This window comes from Macrotis lagotis, chromosome 6 (genome assembly GCF_037893015.1).
Source record: "Macrotis lagotis isolate mMagLag1 chromosome 6, bilby.v1.9.chrom.fasta, whole genome shotgun sequence".
Lineage (NCBI taxonomy): Eukaryota > Metazoa > Chordata > Mammalia > Peramelemorphia > Peramelidae > Macrotis > Macrotis lagotis.
The window spans coordinates 166,775,907-166,795,554 of NC_133663.1; the positions used below are offsets into that span (position 1 = coordinate 166,775,907).

At 33.6% G+C, this 19,648-nt stretch overlaps 1 protein-coding gene across 1 annotated transcript in view; it reads right to left on the minus strand.

Annotated features, from left to right (window-relative positions):
• The window catches only part of NALCN (sodium leak channel, non-selective), a 278,783-nt gene that overhangs the window by 59,380 nt on the left and 199,755 nt on the right, over positions 1–19,648 (minus strand). The window contains exon 13 of the mRNA XM_074192773.1: positions 1,895–1,996. Within this exon, the coding sequence (XP_074048874.1) occupies positions 1,895–1,996 (102 nt within the window). The remainder of the gene's footprint in view (positions 1–1,894; positions 1,997–19,648) is intronic.

Here is a 19,648-nt window from a genome sequence, read left to right on the forward strand (position 1 = left end):
TTTTCTGGGGTTAACTATTGTCTTCTCCATTTAGTCTTTTTTTAAAATTACTCTAGGAGATATAAAACACTAAGTTACAATGTATGAATAAGTTTATCAGATTATCACTCTACTTTGAAACCAGAAGTCATCTGAGCAGTGAGAGAATTTTGGGTACCTTGGAATGAGAAATGAAAGGATGGGAGAAAGGGCTTGAGAGGCAAGATGGGGTCACTGAAGATGAACTTTGTCTGCTTGTGATTTTGACTGGACTGGATCATTTAGCAATTAGAATAAATTTAGAAGATGAAGCAATCAAAACTCCAGTTTCCAAAAATTGATAGCAAAATTTTAAAGCTGAAAACTTCTAAAGTTGTCAGGAAAAGGCATACAAATGATTTAGAAATCCTTTTATTTCCTAACTCACCTTCTCTAGTATTATTTCTATGCTTTGTTCCAACTCATTTCATCTTCACAGCAACACTAAGAAGGAAGTGCTATTATCATTGCCATTTTACAGATGAGAAAACTGAGGCAGATAGCAATTAAATGACCTTCTGAGGGTTCCTACTGAATTAAGTCAAATTTGAACTCACTTCTTCCTAATCAAGTCCAGAGCTCGAGTCCCTGTGCCAATTAATGACAGTTACATCAGGAGTATCAAACTCAAATAGAAACTTGAGGACACTAAACTACACATAAGGATCTGGAGATAATCAACTTAGAAAACTATATATCAAAATTGTATGTGTTTTATTTTGATTTTGTTAAATATTTCTCAATAATATTTTGTCCTCATGCCAGCAGCACAAGGGAGAGATGTTGGTCACATACACAATTTGTATTTTTGACAGCCCTGAGTCACTAATTATCAAATTATAGCAATAACTAAGTAATTTTTCCCTCTTTGAACAAGTGCGTATGGAATAATCCAAGAACTTTAATTAAACAAATGCTTTGCTAAATACCGAGCACATTGAAAGAGTAAGGCTTTGTAAATAGTGTAATTTTTTTTAAAATGCAAGTTTCTAGAAACTGTCTTCTTTATCAGAGCCAGAACATTTTAAACAAAATATATGTTAATAGTAAATGCTGCTAATCATTCCTATTATATAAAACCACTTAAGTAAGTCTTTAATTATAACATAAATATATTTCTCTAATTACAACTATTATTTACAGTATGTTTCATTGAGCTAGAATACTGTGAAAGGAAAATGTTTTGGTTCTTCTACAAATAATATTATATATCACAGTGATGTCATTTTAAAAAATTCCATTTGGGACTGAATCTCAGGGCACTCTGAAATATGCTCTGTAAGTCTAGACACAGAATTTGTGTAAACAGCTATTCAAATGGAAAGTCATAATTTTGTTCCCCAAAAGGAAGCATCATGTTAGGACTTACATCTTGAGTCAAGGTTTCAAGAGATTTTCCCCTGCTGATTCGCTGGCTATTAGAACCATGTCTCAGTGACCTGAAACAAACATAATAATTTCGATGACAAATCTCAGTATCAAACTGTGACCTTTAAATGATGACCATAATAAAGAACAATTATCCAAATATGTGTATATGAAAATGTAATATGCTTAGAATCTCACTCTCTTTATATCAGAAGCTTTTGTACTTCAATAGTCTCTAAATCCTTTTTTAAAATTAATATTTCCTTTGGATCTTTCAATAGTTCTGTAGTCAGCAAAGGAAATGATATTTGAAATTTAATTAAAAAAAGAACTTTTTCCTGTTTTACAAGACAATAAGTCTCATTGTTACTATTCATTCATGCACTTATTCTGATAGTATTTGCTTCCTAAGAATAGCAGTTATGGTGTGTGATATTTAACTCTTTCAGTTAAATCTTTCTAACTTTTTTTTTAATTCCCCCTCTCTTCCCCCTGTCTAGTACATTACCTGCGTTCTTGACGAATATGGTGCTGCACACTGAGTATTGACCTTTCTTTGGCTGGCTGCCCCTCAAATGATCCGCTCAGCATGCGTTGTCTGGTACAAGCCCTAGGGGAAGAAAAAAAGAACCAAAGTCAAATGCATAATTTTTAGATATCACTAGAAATAATACACAATTGCTAATTACTCATTACTTTTGGGAAACCTATCCAAAAGCAAAAATACGTGAAACTGCACAGGAGAGAAAAGTAAAGCTAAATAGACTAGGCTTAGTATCTAGAATTCCACTAAAACAAAACTATGATGACAACCAGGTGCTAGGAACAACAACAAAAAGTTCCCCATAAAAATAAAGAAAGGTGGCACAGTCTGGGAGTTGGGAGTTGCATGATTTCCAGTAATTGAAGGAAATGATGATGTTCAACTTTGAACATGGAAACTGAGACTTTGTAATGAAGGGTCCCTAAGAAGGAAGTGTATAAATAGGTTCAAAACTGACTGTACACAAATGATAGAAACCACTGCTTTCTAGGACCTTATAATAAGGTCTAATGAAACCACATTATGCAAACCATGGTCAGGCTTTTGTCAGTTTTAGCTAATACAGAGTTATATACATAATACAAATAATTTCAAGGAGAAAACTAATATCTCACCTCTTCTGAGAAGCCTCTTTTATTTACTTATGGAAGAGCTACAGTAACTATTCCAGAAAAGTCAGTGTATCAACAAGAACCATGGACATTATGACTTTCCATGGACCAGGACTCAGTCAAAGTGGGATCCAGTACAAGTACTCCAGTACAACGAGTAACTTTCTGGATCTTAGTTTTGTTGTTTATAAAAAGACAAGATTAGAATAGAAAATTCCTTCCCAGCTCAAAAATCCTATCTTCCATAAGAAGCAATTCTTCATTCAACCAGTAAGTCCATTTATGGTGCCCTAAGTACTGACCTTCCTTTTGCATGTATTTTTTATGACATACCATATATCCAACATCTTCCTGATTCATGCCATTGCTGTCTGCCTTAGAATATAAATTCCTAAGGAGTAGAAATTGCCTTTACTTAACTCACCAAAATGAATCATTTTATCATATGCTAATAGGTGTCTAAAAGAATGCTCTTGATGATAATAATGATGATGGTTAAAATAATGACTAGACCAATATACGATATTAAATAACATAATAGAATTACTGTAATAAATGTACAAACTTCCATCACCATTTATTTATTTAAAAACAATGAGCAGAGCATTGGGAGGAGGGTTCATCAAAGTAAAGAATTTATTTCAGATAACATTGATCATATAGCAGAGGTAATGGGAAAGCAACATTTAGCATCAGAATTAAAATTAAATTATCAATAAAATTCATAGAAAAGCAATATTTAATATCAGAATTATATCTAAATTATCAATATCAGTTGAAAAATTGGTTTGTTACCAAAGATTATATTTTTGGTCAGGGAAAAGGGAGGATCAAAGAATATTTAAATGAGCTACTTCAATTCTTTTGGAATAAAAGGGTAAGAAATGTATCATTTTTGATGATTTGGAAGCATACTAGTAGAATTCATTTGGTGACACTATTCCCCATGACTGCCTCTCATCAACAATTTTTGAGATTTATTTTATGGAACAGATTGTCTGGTATTCTAATGACTTAGGTTATTATTTTTAAGTTATAAATGGAAAGGTTAAAATATTCTTTTTTTATTGCTTATCTTTTCTTGTAGTCTTCTAGAGAGAAATTGAATATGACATATAGGGGAAAAAGTTATAAGGCAGCCAGTACTGTGGAGATACTGTCTGTCAAAACTGATAAGAACTAGGTTAGAAATTTATAGCAACAAGTCACAAGCTGTATTTATTTCTTTGAAAGACTTCTACTCTTCTTTGTGCTTCCTTCCATGACCTGGATCTCCTTTGGTTGTGATCAACAGATGTAATCAATATCTACACACCTAGGAAATAGTGCAAAGTAGAACAAAGAGTACTTTACCTTAGTATCGGAACTCTATTTTCCTTTTTATTAGTAAAACTCTTATTAATTAACTGACCTTCTGGAATCTGCAGCTTGCTTGGAAAAAAAAAACATGATAGGTATCTAATCTGTTCATTAACTGACTTCACTAGATTACACATTTAGCTTGTCTAGAGGTATAATAACTACTAACCTCTCTCTCCCTACTTAGACTGACCTGGTTAATCCCAGGATACGGGATGTCTCAAAGAGAGTACCAAACACTCTAGCATAGAAGATGCCAAAGCCAAAAGAAAAGATTCTCAACATATAACTATTGAGGGTCAATTATTTAGAGATATTTTAAAAAATAAATCATTAAGTTTTTTTTACATTATCAAAATTTATCTCACTATTCTTCTTCCCCTCCTTTCCCAGAAAGCCATTTCATATAATAATTGATATTTTTAAAGAAAAAAGGGGGCAGCTAGATGGTGAAGTAGACAGACCACCAGCCCAGGAGTCAGGAGGACCTGTGTTTAAATCAAGCCTCAGACACTTAAATAATTACCCAGCCTTGTGACCTTGGATAAGTCACTTAACCCCATTGCCTTTCCAAAAAAAGAGAGAGAAAAAAAAAGAAATAAAGGGAGAAATCAGCAAAGTTGGTTAGTGCATTAAAAAAAGAAAATCTGAAAGTATGGTCATGGTACCAGTTCCTGTGTGTCTCTCACTTTTGAAAAACAATGTGGGAGGGTTGTGCTTATTGGTCATCTCTTCCTAGGCCTTAGTGCCCTGGGGCACAATAATTTTTACAAGTTCAAAATTTTCATTTGTTAATTGAGAAAAAAGTAATATGTTTTTATAGCAAACTCACTTAAAAAACATTTCTTGATGAAGACAATTGAAACATAACACCAAAGTTAAAAGCAGATATATCTTTTTTTTTTTTTTTTTTTTGTAAGGCAAATGGGGGTTAAGTGGCTTGCCCAAGGCCACACAACTAGGTAATTATTAAGTGTTTGAGACAGGATTTGAACCCAGGGACTCCTGACTCCAGGGCCGGTGCTTTATCCACTACGCCACCTAGCCTCCCCAAAAGCAGATATATCTTGAATGATTTACTCTAGAACTAGTAGAGAGAATATTACTAAATAAAAAAAAAATCTGACTGTGTGCTTCATCAACAATATTTAAAATGATCCATTCAATTATGTTAAACAGCTCCCCCCCTGGAAAATATAATAGTAGCAATGACACAAATTCTATACAGACACATATATTTAAAATAGAAACATGAGGGAAAGCCTAATTAGAGTATACAATGATTGCAAAACAAATCATCAGATTGCTAGTATGTTGTTCATGAACTGAAAAAGAAAATCTTAGAGCATTGGTTCTTAACCTTATCTGTGGATCTATTTAAGGAAATCTGTTAATTTTTTTAAAATTAATTTTATATGAGCAGAACCAGAATAACATTGTATACCCTAACAGCAACATGGGGGTGATGATCAACCTTAATGGACTCGCTCATTCCATCAGTGCAACAATCAGGAACAATTTTGAGCTATCTGTGAAGAACATCATCTGTAGCCAGAGAAAGAATTGTGGAGTTTGAACAAAGACCAAAGACTATTATCTTTAATTAAAAAAAAAACTGTTATCTTATTATGCAATTTTTCTATATCTTATACTTTATTTTTCTTCTTTAAGGATATTATTTTTCTCTCATCACATTCATCTTAGATCAATGTATAGCATGGAAACACTGTAAAGAGTAACAAACTGCCTTCTGTGGGGGGTAGGGGGAGGGAAGCAAGATTGGGGGGGGGAAATTGTAAAATTCAAAATAAATAAAATAATTTACTTAAAAATAATTTTATGGTTGTTTCCAAATAACTATTTTATAGTCCTATGTATTTTATTTTTTGCATTAAAAAAAAGATTATTTTGAGAAGTATCCATAGTTTTCACCAGATTGGCAAAGGAAGGAATCCATTCCACAAATAACATGATTGTGAAAACTTGGCTTCAAATAAATGGATATGTCTTTATTAGGGAGTGAGTAAAGAAAGCCATAGATGTTGAGGAGTCATCTGGTAAAAATGACATCAAAAATATAAGACAGTCAAAATAGTCACATTAGAAATTCTTCCAAATGTACTGAACACGGAATCAAAAACTTAGATATCCTGGCTGCTTCTACTACTCTTTCTACTACTCTGTAGCTCTATGATCTTAATCTTTCTGAGTTTCAGGGTTTTTTTTTTACTTTTGAAATAGGGTTAAGGCTATTTTTAAGATGAAATATTAGAAAATGTGTGAAAATGCTTTGTAAATTATAAAGCATCACAGATACATATACATGCAAATATTATTGTATTTCTTGCTGAATTCTTTGAAAACATCTGATGAATTGGAAAATATTTGAGCAATATTCTGGTCAAAAAAAATCTTGATTTAGATTTGCTATACTGTAATCATCTTCAGGTTGGAGATCTAAATGATTTGTTCATTTGATGTCAAATGGAAAACAAGATTATTTAAGAAAGGTGAAGAAGTAGAGAAAGGAGTTGTGTAGTTTAGTGATTTCCATCTATAGCACATCACCAATTACTAGAACTTCTGATTCTCAGAAGTTTTCTGTTCTCTGGGTAGCAACATGTAAAGGCATGATGAACAGACATGATAGGCTACTTGTTGATGATGTTGGAGAAATAATTCTTGTTAGAAAATGAACTGGATTAGATGATCTCTGAGGTCACTTTCAACTGTTTCCCATTAGACTCTCAACTCCTTGAGGGTAGAGACTGTCTTTACCTCTTTTTGTTATTCTCATTACTTAGCACAGTATTTGGCACAGAGTATGTGCTTAATAAATTCTTACTGATCACTTATGTAAAATCCAGTACTTGAATTTTTGTTGTTTTTTTCTTTTAAAAAATGTGATGAAGCATTTTGCTTGGCTCAGTGAGAAAATTTTTCTGGATACAATATATGCAATTCTTCTTACGAGTAGGGCTGTAACATACTAGGAACATTGAAGAATTTTCTTTTTATCAGCAGGGGTGAACACTCTTCCCTCCCTCCCCCAAACGCATAACAAGACAAGGACCCCCTGATGATGATTCAAACATAGGGATATTTTTTACCAAACACACATCCCCACTTGAAAAAATATTATCCCTGGTGTCTTGCCAAGTTCACTGAATGACTGGGTTAGGAAAACATGAAAGATTGATTCTTTTTATTTCTGTATTACCTTCATGCAATGGAATTTTCATGACCTCTTCCATGAGAGTCACATATAAATAAATATATATGTGATTTTTTGGGGGGGGGGAAGGGAAAGGGTTAGATATGTCTTAAAGAATAATTTTTCATATTTTATTTGATAGTTCAACATCAAAAAATTCAGAAATTGGCTCAAGAATAATGAGTTATGAAGGAACTTCATTCTTCTTTAAACAACACTTATTGTTTATAGAAACAGAAGAAGAGTTCTTCGTTTCTGTGTTCTCTATCTTCATGTCTCCTTTATTAACATTTTTAGAATAAGAAATAGGGAAAGCCTGGGATCTGTAACAAAAGAGAGAGTCTTGTGATTCCATGTTTCCCCTCAATATTATTTTTACCTTTAAGTCATCATTCATTTCAGAAAAGAGTATGATTGATTACATTATACAATATCATATCAAATACCATTAACCTTCAAAGGGAACTATAATTAAGCTTTGAAGAGCAATAAAATTTGAGAGAGTTTGGTCAAATCATGACCTACAAAATGCAAAAAATATTAAGTGCTTTCAGATGTTGTATAATATAATGTAATCATCTTGAGAGACAAGAAAAAATATTTCAGTACCAATTATGCAAAGATATGACTGTAGAATTATGTAGGAACACATAATGAGTGTTTCCTGGGAAATGGGTCTTACCTGTTCCATTAGGGCGTCAGTGTGATCAGTCAGCATCTAGGTTCTTCTATAATAGCCTCTTGCTGAGATTAGGAAAAACCCTGCATTTTAGCTATGTCAATATCAAGAAGATGAGTTGCTCATCCTAAGCATATGCCTCTGATTCTTAAATGGCTAGAAAAGATTGCCTTTTTATTCTAGTGTAATCTTCCTTATAAATGTTTTTTTTCCATCTTGCCTGAAACATAGATTACCAACACATTTAGTTTATGATCATTAAAAAAGCTCTTAAAGTGTACTTACTGATAAGACACACACACACACACACACACACACACACACACACACACACACACACAAAGACAAACATTTTGTCCCTTAGATCTGATCTTTCCTAATAACAATAAACCCAAAGGAAAGTGAACAATTAATGAAAACCATCTTTTGCATGCCTATGAAAAAAGGCAGAAACTGAGTAGGATTCTAATCTGTCTTAATAACAGCCCAGCCTGATCCATGGATAGTTAATGCACCACACCACAATGTAAATTAAGGCTGAATTAATTGAAGATAAAAAATTTAATAATCTTAACTGCTACATGTTTATATTTTCTTCCAAACCAGGTCAGTTATTAAAACTCATTGAGGTACCAATCAAAAAAGCTGATCTAATTATAGAATTTTATTTCACATTATAAACTAGTAACAAAATTTCCTGAAATATTTTGCCATGTGAAAAAATGCAGACAGCTGAAATAAAATAAATATTTCTTATTCTAGAAGTGATCTATAAAGCAAGTATCATCTCAATAGTTTATAAAATTTCATAGGCAGTATTAAATACCAAATATATTGAAAATAAAGTATGATCTGAACTATGGAAAAGGGATAAATATATGACCAAACAAGAATTAGAGCACATTATAAACTGCAAAAGGAATGATTTTGACTGTAGTAAATTAAAAAGGGTTTGTATTAGTAAAATCAATGCTGCAAGAATTGAAGAAAAGCAGAAAGTTGGGAAATTCTGATAAAGGTCTCTTTTCTAAAATATATAGAAAATGTACATGAAATTTATAAGGTCACAAGTCATTCCCCAATTGATAAGTGGTCAAAGGATATGAAGAAACAGTTTTCAAAGGAAGAAATTAAAGCTATATATAATCATATGGAAAAATGCTCCAAAACACTATTGATTAGAGAAATGCAAATTAAAACAACAATGAGGTATCAACTCACACCTATTAGATTATCCCAGATGAGAAAAAGGGAAGATGACCAATGTTGGAGAGGATGTGGGAGGACTGGGACACTGATGTTTTTCAGTTGGAGTCATGAATGGATCCAACCTTCCTGGAGAGCAATATGGAACTAATCCCAAAGAGCAATAAAAGTGTTCATACCCTTTGAACCAGAAATTCCAATTCTAGGACTATATCCTGAAGAAATTATAAAAAATTGGAAAAGTCCTACATGTTGCAAAGTGTTCATAGTAGCTCTTTTCATAGTAGCAAAGAATTGGAAATTGATGGGATGCCCATCAATTGGGGAATGTCTAAACAAGTTATGGTACATAAATACTATGGAATATTATTGTTCTATAAGAAATCATAAATGGTCAGACTCTCGAGAAGCTTGGAATGACTAATGGGATCTTGATGTTGAGTGAAAGGAGTAGAGCTAAGAGAACAATGTACACATCAACAACATTATAAGATGAACAACCTTGATGGAAATAACACCTCTTGACAGTCCAGAGAGAGAGAGCTAGGACAATTGTATTAGAATGGTAATGGTCTATAGTATCCCCAACCAGAGGAAGAAAAACAAAGCAAAACACACAGAAAAAAAACACCCCTACCAAACCTGATGAACACTTTATAAAAATTATCTCTTATGTATCTCTTTCCCTTAATCCTAAATCCTTATGCCAAAAATTACTAATTTGTAAATATGTTTAACAAAAAATGTATGTAAAATGTTAACCTGAATGTTAACTACTGAGGGCAGGGAGAGGTGGGAAGGAATGGTGGAGGGAAATTTTTTAACTTGGAAGTATGCATGTAGAAATGAATGAAAAAAATAAGTTAAAAAAAGAAAAGAATTTTAAAGGATAATGAATTGGTTGCTCTGAGGATCTTGGAAGCCTTAATATAGAAGGTGATCCTTGAGCTGAGGTTATCTTACTAGTATTAATGGCATTTAAAATTTGATATGTTGGAGGACATGTCAAACCACTCCAATATACTTGCCAAGAAAATTCAAAGGATAGTATGGTTATATGAGGTGATGAAGAGTTGGACACGAGTGAACTCAACAACAACTCCTTGATATGACTAATAAGTTCCTTTTGCTACATTTGGATATTTTTGATTATCCATCTATATATGTATACATACTTATATGTATACACACACACGCACATACACAACTTGCCCTTACCTCTTTCTTTGAAAGAGTTTAATCCTCATTAATTATTCTATCTCTTGATCTTTAAATTGTTTCTCAATTTATCTATATGGATAACAAATGGAATGAAAATCTTGAAGAGGCTGGGAAGTGAGGATATCTATGAAGTTTCAAAAAATTGCAAAATTTGAAATCTGAGATGGTACTGGAAGAAGCAATCTGTGGCTTTGTCAGGCTATGGTCCTTACGAAATGGGGCTATATTAAAAATAAAAATCATTGCTATCGTTGGCAGAGTCCTTTGAGAGTGAGTTGAATTTAAGTCCCATATCAGTATTTGAGTAATTTATTGACCTGCTTTGCTGCTAGCTCTCCCTCTAGACAGTTTTTGTGCTGCTGTGGGTGGGAGATACTGAGGTTCCACTGGAAATACCATGGAAAGTCATATCTAGTACATCTACCCAGCACATAAAACAGCAGTGAAATGGTTTGACCTCTTGCAAAGATGCTGAATCAAAACTGAAGAAAGGTTAATCTTTAAAAATTTAACGTTTTTTAAATATGGGTAAAGAACCACTCTTCAATGTTACTGACATTAAAAAGAAATATTTTGGTTTAAATTCAAAAGGCCAATATAGATTGTTTTCCTCAACATATCTTCAGGGCTGTTAAATTTAGATGAATGATTCCTTAGAAGATCGCTTTTAACTTTTGCCTTCAATAATTCCCTTCATAGCTACAATCTACTAACTTTCCTACATGATAAAGGCTATGCCCTTTCACGTAAAGCTTGACCTTTGAGGCATGTCACTGGAGGTAGACCTCAAGTGAATTCAAAATTTTGACCTTTTCCTCAAATGTTAGTTACTTCTAGAGCTGAGGGAGACATCTAGGTATGACTACTTAGCAGGGCAAAAAAGCGGGGTAGCCTAAGTTTCCTAGGTTTAGTAAAATGGAGCTGTTTATCTTTTCTCAAACTTTTCTCTTCTTTCTTAAGCAAAGGAAGGAGGTCAAGAATACTGACTTGTGCACATTGAAAGGATGTTTTCATGGTTGCCAATTAGGACTTTGTGACTTTACTATTAAGTTGTATTAAGGATAAATTTGATAGGGGCAGCTAGGTGGAGCAGTGGATAGAGCACCAGTCCTGGAGTAAGGAGTACCTGGGTTCAAATCCAGTCTCAGACACTTAATAATTACCTAGCTGTGTGGCCTTGGGCAAGACACTTAACCCCATTTGCCTTGCAAAAACCTAACATAAAAGGATAAACTTCATAATCCTTGATGAAGAAAACTGAAGGAGTATGCAACTTCTACAGTTATTACGGAGAAGATAAAAACAAAGCTTGCATGATAACAATCTTATATTAAATGGTATTAATAATAGTTAACCAGGAATATTTTTTTTAATCTAGGTCTTGGGAAAAGATATCAGAATTACTTTTTCTACACAGTTCTTAAAAATAGTAATGTTTCATGGACCTTGGATAGTTTAAGTAGTCTTGTTTAAGTGAAAAGAATAGGCAAGAAGGTTTGAGTAGTTACTCTACTGGATATCCTACCAAAAATCTAAGTGCTGAATTGGGGAAGTGGCCTAATATTCAATTTAAATTTTTCTTTTCTTATTTAATATTTTATTTTTATCAATACATGTAAATACTATTTTTTTTTAGGTTTTTGCAAGGCAGATGGGGTTAAGTGGCTTGCCCAAGGCCACACAGCTAGGTAATTATTAAGTGTCTGAGACTGGATTTGAACCCAGGTACTCCTGACTCCAGAGCCAGTTCTTTATCCACTGTGCCACCTAGCCGCCCCATGTAAAAACTATTTTAACTTTTTTTTCAAAATTTGAGTTCTAGATTATCTCCTTTTCTTCTCTCCCACCATTGAAAAGGCAAATAATTTGACAGAGAATATACATATATAGTCATGCAAATTGCATTTTCATTTGAACCATTCTGTGAAATAAAACATAGGGGAAAAAATCAATACATTTTCATGTGAGCCATTCTGTGAAACAAAACAGAAAAAATCCCATGAATTAAGCAAGTAAAGGAAAAGTATCTTTGATCTATAATCAGGCACTACCAGTTCTTTCTTTTTTGACATAAGTCCTAAAGAATTGTCTTGGATCATTGTATTGCTGAGAATAGCTAAGTTATTCATAGTAGATCATGAAACAATATTGCTGTTAGTGTGTACAGTGTTCTCCTGGTTCTGCTCATTTCACTTTGCATTAGTTCACGTAAGTCTTTCCATGTTTTTCTAAGAACAACCTGTTTATTATATTTTAAAGCACAATAATATTCCATCACAATCTTTTACAACAACTTGTTCAGCCATTCCCCAATTGATTAGTATCCTCTCAATTTCCAGTTCTTTGCCAACAATAAAAAAGTTGAAATAACTATTTTTGTATCCATAGGTCCTTTTCCTTTTTTGAGCTACTTACCTCACACCTGTGGTTTCTTGATTCATTGGTCTTTCTATTCTCTATGCTGATTATCTCCAAAATAGATTGGGAATTCTGTGACTGCTAAACTGTTAAAAGTTATTTCTCTGGCAAATTCATTCATAACATAAAGCATAAAAACATAGATGTAGGTTGCTACATCTTAGCTGCAAAGGAGTTGGTAAAGGCACTTATCCCTTTGGCATTGATTACTTTACCAAGTGCTTTTTTCTCTGTAATCCAATCAAATCCTCTACATATTTATCAATTTCAATGTATAGTAAAACACAATTCAATTAGCATTTGTCATGTATATATACAAGACATTGTTCAAGGTCATTAAGAATACCAATAGAAAATAAAAAAAACATTTTGTGCCTAGAACACACTCCTAAATTATCAGTGGTACTACCAAGAACTCTCAACCTGAAGTTTGAGAAATTGGTCTCCATGTTATTGCTGTTTTTAATGTGGGAAGTCAATGCTTCAGAAATACATTTTATTGGGGGGGAAACCAGATTGTTTTCTTTTTAGGAATACCATAAAGTATAATGACTTACTATATACACTTTGTTGGGATGATGGATGGATTTCATTGTTATAGACAATATCCTTAGAACTCTACATAACTCTATCCACTGCACCCCATTGTCTCTTTTAATTATATTAATAATATTAAATATCAAAAATAGTTGATCTGACCTAAAGTTATTTAAATCTGCCCTGATATAAAATTCCTATTCTTTATACTTTTAAACTAATGCGAGTGTTGGAAAGAAGCATTTTAATTGGACAAAGACAAATGGAATCAATCACAGGGCCAGCTTTCAAACTGAAAATATCATATCATTATGAATATTAGAAAAATTACTATGCAACACAGAGGCTATGTTATCTAGATGGAGGTATTTTCAGGCAAAATATAGAAAGCAGTGTGAAACTTGTCAAGGCATTTATATTGCTTAATTATTTTGCCTCCATTTATTAGTGTATACATTTCTTTATAGGGGAAATAATACATTATTACCCCCACGGTTGGCATCCTTCGATGGATGAGTTGATGACACTATAGAGAAATGAGAGGGCTGGTGATGGATTTGAAAGTACACTGTTACAAGTTCTTGATTTCCTGTGATATATTGAAAAGGTCACTGCATCTTGAAGAACACTTTCTTTAGAAGAGCTGAACAACACTTTAAATCAGAATACCAGGGAATGTAATAGTGCCCTTGGATTTATAATTTGGACAGTAAAACACCATCTCTCTTACAATACACTTCAGACAAGTCTTCGAAAACAAGACAGATGATTGTGCCAAGTGAAAACCCACACTTACATATACGATACATGATCTCTCGAATTCTGTAAAAATGCCATAGATGTTTTCTTATTAAAAAGAGTTTTACTTTATCTAGTAGTGGTTTCGATTGATAGTAATAAAATTAACTTTAAAAGACAAATTGGTAGAATGTGCAGATACTTAGGTGGAAAAATGACAGAATTCACTATTATTTACAAATTCCAGACTGCGGTACATTGCATACCTAACCAGCTTTTTCCTTCAAAGGGTTGAATTTCCTGTCTGTGGCAATTTTATAAGACAGGCCCCTTCCATTACAAAGAATGTTATGAGTTCCACTTCAAATAATGACATGCATTTGGGAATTTGGACCCTCAAAGTGGGTAGAACTATCTGCCTTTTATAGGACTTGGAAGATTACTATTGCCCATAATAGATAAAAGCTGATGGCTTACATTGAAAATGGAACATTTAATAGACATAAAAGTACACAAGGCATATTACCTAACGTTATAAAGTCATTCTTGCTTTCCACTCTCCTTGGGTAATTTGTTACCTTTATGAGGTCAAGGAAGTTATATAATGCACTAATTAATAATGTCAACTATATTAGAAAGACCAGTTTCCCTTTTCCCACACTGTTTAGGAATTTCACTGGAATTAATGAAGAAAACTTGGGAAATACTAGAATCTCAGATAGAGGTAAAAGAGATCTTGGAAATTAGACTCAGACTTGGACTCTAAGATTTTTATGTGGTCTTAATCTCTTTGTCAGTCTGATGAAAACTATGGACCCCTTTTCAGAATAATGTTTTAAAATATTTGAAATAAAACAAATAGGATTACAGAGGAAACCAATTATGATGAAATATGGATATATTAAACTATTATAAAAAAACTCCTAAAGTCATAGACTCCAAGTTTAGAATCCCTGCTCTAGTCCAGCTCCATCATTTTACAGAAAACGAAACTAAAGACCAAAGAACTGAAATAAATATGCTGCCCAAGGTCATTCACTTTTACCCCCCACCCCGGGTAATCTAATTTCCAATATTAAAATTTGGTCCTTTTCAGTTCCATTCTTTCACAAAATTTGGAGCTCATATGATTTATCAGTCACATTTACCTATTAAGAGAAAAATGAAAGTTGTTTTATTCATGCATATGTCATCCTAAGGCCCACCAAATAGGTGATGCAAAGGGTCATTAGTTCAATTACCCAACTCTTCTCTTGATCTAGAACTGTGATTTGGTTATTGTAACGAACTGTCCATGCAGGAACTTTCTACATTAATCAGTATAGATTGGCAAATCCTCTGGAACTTAAATTCTTTTTTCTTAGGGTTTTGCAAGGTAATGGGGTTAAGTGGCTTGCCCAAGGCCACACAGCTAGGTAATTATTGTCTGAGACCGGATTTGAACCCAGGTACTCCTGACTCCAGGACGGGTGCTTTATCCACTGCACCACCTAGCCGCCCCTGGAACTTAAATTCTTACAGTTGCCTAGGCTGCCCAAAGGGTATGTGGTTTTTCCATAGTATGACTGAGAGACAGGACTTAGATTTATCAAGCTAGCATCCTGTGCTACCACCTGAATCATGTAAAGGAGACAGTGATGCAGCTTACTGTCAGTTTTGTTAGGTAAACACACACCCTCTTAAGACTCCTCTTTTGCAGCTCTTCCACCTGCAATGTCTCTTCAGAATGCCACCCATCTCGTGACAGCAAGGTGTCAAATTTTATTTTTAGGTTTTTTGCAAGGCAAACGGGGTTAAGTGGCTTGCCCAAGGCCACACAGCTAGGTAATTATTAAGTGTCTGAGACTGGATTTGAACCCAGGTACTCCTGAGTCCAGGGCTGGTGCTTTACCCACTATGCCACCTAGCTGCCCTTCACTATGCCTAGCTGCTCCAAGATGTCAAATTTAAAAAGCAGGGTGATAAATATATTTTGAAATGTTCCAAAAATGCTTAATTATGCACATTTATGACATTTTTTTTGCTGTTTTTTGTTTTTGTTTTCCTGTGGGGAAAAGGAGAGAGGGAAGACTTGTTTTCCCTTGGGAAGGAGAGATAAAAGAAAGATAAAATAAATGTTTGTTTTTTTTAAAAAGAGTACATAGAATATAGTTTTGTAGTGCCTCTGTACCCCAAATATCAACCTTACCACTTGTGATTCTATCAGTATGGTACCATTCCTTTTAGTCTTAAGAATCTTTTCTTCTTTGAATACCACTTTTTAGTGATATTCTTAGGAAGAGTGACAATTTGATTATTTTTTTTAAGAATCTTAATAATAAGTTAATAAATACAGTTGATAATCAATTGAGAACAAAAATTAGACATAGAAATAAATCTTACTGATAAAAGAACCAGAAAAAAAGATCAATAAAAAATTATTGATTGTTTTATATGTACATTGTGCTCTGACAAGAACTGGGGATACAAAGATATGCATAGGTATAATTCAGGGCAAAATATGCTAAGTGCAAAGGCCTAAGTAATTTGAGAAATTTGAATGTTGAGATTTTTTTCCCCCACTTGGAAGGGCATCAGTGAAGACAGTGGGTATAGTAGAGTGTCTTAGAATACAGAGTGTGGAAAAGAGAGGACTTTGAAATAAAGCTTGACTAGTAGCTTGAAATCAGACTGGGGAGGGTTTTGAAAGTCAAAATCAACAGTTTATATTTGATTTGGTACAAAAGTGGAAGTCAAAGCAAATTTTTGATCAGGAGAGTGATAAATTCAGACACATTTATCAGATTACAGATTTGGTTATGTGAAAGACTGGAGAGGAGGGATGCTGGTGCAGGGAGACCAAAGAGCAGTTAAGAAGAGATATGTGAAAGGCCTGGACAATAGTGGCATCAGTTGTAATAGTAAGGAAGGAAATAATGGAAAAAGACATTAGTGAGATGCATTTGAGAGGATCTGACAACCAGGGGATGATCCGGAGTTTTAAGAAGACATAAAATAACAAAGCTCTTTGAGGGAGTATCAGAGCAAAATTACCTGCTTCATAGTTTTGCCTCTGGGAAACCCCCTTATTTTGGTTTAAAATATTTTAGATCATTTGTCCCAACAACCTGAAAAGAGCTTTTAGAGGTTTGTTTTGTTTTTTTGTAACTTAAAAAAAGAGTTATATTTGGAGTGTTTCAGACACAGTGACAATAGTGCATTCTCTTTAAACTCATGGCTTGCTGTATACTGGATTCAATTATGTTGAAGAGGGCTCTCAACTCTTAGATCTTTCTTTGGGTAATTCTATATAGAAAGTTAATCTTTTCCTTTCTTCATTATCTGTTTTTTCCTAGCAAAAGGATATTTTTTACATGTTGAGAGCTTTGCTTGAACCTTTTTTCAGAGACCTAGAGTAGGGACATACTCTGGAAATGATTAATTTCATTTCAGCAATCTATACTTTTACTTCATGGTCTTAGGAGTCATCAGTGAGGTAGCAACAAAATGATAATCTTTGGAGAAGCAAATCCTCAGAGATTTTCTCTAAAGAAACAAGTACTTGGGCAGCTAGTTAGTATATAGAGTAACAGCCATGGAGTTGGAAGGACCTGAGTTCAAATCCAGTCTCAGATACTTAAAAATTACCTGTGTGACCATGGGTAAGTCACTTAACCCCACTGCCTTGCAAAAAACAAAAAAAGAATAAAAATAAAAATGAAATAAAATAAATTAATAAATACAAAAAACAAGCACCTGTTCTCTAAGAGTACGTGGTTCTCAGTCATTTTTCTAATTTTGGATTGCTATTTCTTGTACACATAGAACATTCACTCAGATACACTTAGAATTCCTGAGCTCCATCAATCCACCTTCATTGGTATCCTAGTAGCAGGGATTTACAAGTACATACCTGTTATAATAGTCATTTCTAAAATGTACATTACAAAGTCAACTTAGGTCCTGCTTTGCTTCATTAGGTCAGTTCATAGTCTATCTCTAGGAGTTATGATCCCTTTGACCCATGAGTAAGGGACAGAGAGAAGGCTCTAGATTGCTCTAGAACTTCTGCTGCAGTGAGATCAGAACTTCTTGGAGAAGCTATAAATAATCTTTTTAAGATTGTGTGTGTGTGTGTGTGTGTGTGTGTGTGTGTGTGTGTGTGTGTGTGAAGTGTTCAGATATGCGAGTTTTCAGTTATCATGTTGTAACATCTTGATTCAGACAGCTTTTGGAAAATCAAGCTAAATTTGGTAATCTGTACCTTGGTTATTCTATAGCCTAGTCATATTGACTTGGTTAGATCTCAGAGGCGAATGCCTCATCATATCTCAGGTCTCCAGAGAGATGACGCATCAGTATACTGGGAAATTGCTTTAACCTCTGAAGACACACAAAGGCATATTTTCCTTTTCCTTCTGGAATGTGTCTTTATATATGTATCCACGTGAGTAATAGTGTAATATCTTTCTCTGGCTAGATTCCTCCTCAGGACTTCTTTTGTATGTGAAATCTTTAGTGTCCTCAATTTTCTCTGCTATCCTGTTTGCTTCTTGATGTCCTGAAGTGAATTCCCCTCTAAGACAATGTGGACAATTACAGCAGTAAAACCAACAGTAACTGAGAAGCACCTGAGAACTTAAACAGAATCATCAGAACAAGCAGCAAGATCAAATCATGGAGAAGCAATATTTTCACCCTTCACTTGAGCAATCACACCACTTGTCTTTACTACCATCATCTTGAAGACACTTCCTATGGAGCACTTAGACCAAATTCAAAGATAGGTGGTCATTATAATATCTGAGCTTCTTATACAATGAAGGTCAAAAGAAGGACACTCTGATTGTCCTTATTGGAAATCCCTTCTTCAGTATAAACATGTGATTTATGATATACTGTCCCATTGCTGCTATTCCAAATATAGAACAACAAATTTGTTCCCTTAAGTGTTAAGTTGGAAAAGGGTAATTTTATGCACATGTAAAATTGGAAGGGGATATATATATATATACATATATATATATATATATATATATGTATATATATATATACACATATATATATATGTCTATATATATCATTATCTTTTTTTTACTGTATGCATGCAAATGGATTTTCTTAATGCTTATGGTAATTGCATTCACAAATGGATGAACATGCAAATGCTGTGGAACACATAAATGGGAAGTTCATTTTTTTTTAAAAGGCCCTACTACATCTTGGTTTGAATCTATAAAGAAATAAATAATTTCTTCAGGTGTTGTATCCCCTTAGATGTGATCAATATGAGTTTTTATATTGACTATACCATACTGCTCAGGGATTGGTCGTTATTTAAGTTTTAAACATAAACCAACAGCTACTGAAGTTAAAAGTATAATGTCCATTGATTTGGTAAAGAATCTCAAGATTTTAAATCTGAGATAGACAGGCATGTGTGTGTGTTTTTCTGTTTTGTAGCCATTTGGAGTTACAGGTACTCTTTCATATTTAGGTTGCAATTAGTTGAACTTCTCTTTAATAGGGATGTAGCTACAAAGCCTAGGTAATAAAAGAAGAGAAAACTGTATGAAGAACTCAAAGAGAATAAAAGATAAGAGATACTGTCTTCTCTTCTTGTAGCTGGTGGTGGTTGTTAATTACCATAAACATCTGCTTTTACCTGACAAAAGCTATTCAGGTCTAACACTTAGCTGTCTGCAAATGTCTCTTTCTTTGGTCAGAATGTAGAATGAATTTGTAGAAGATATTCT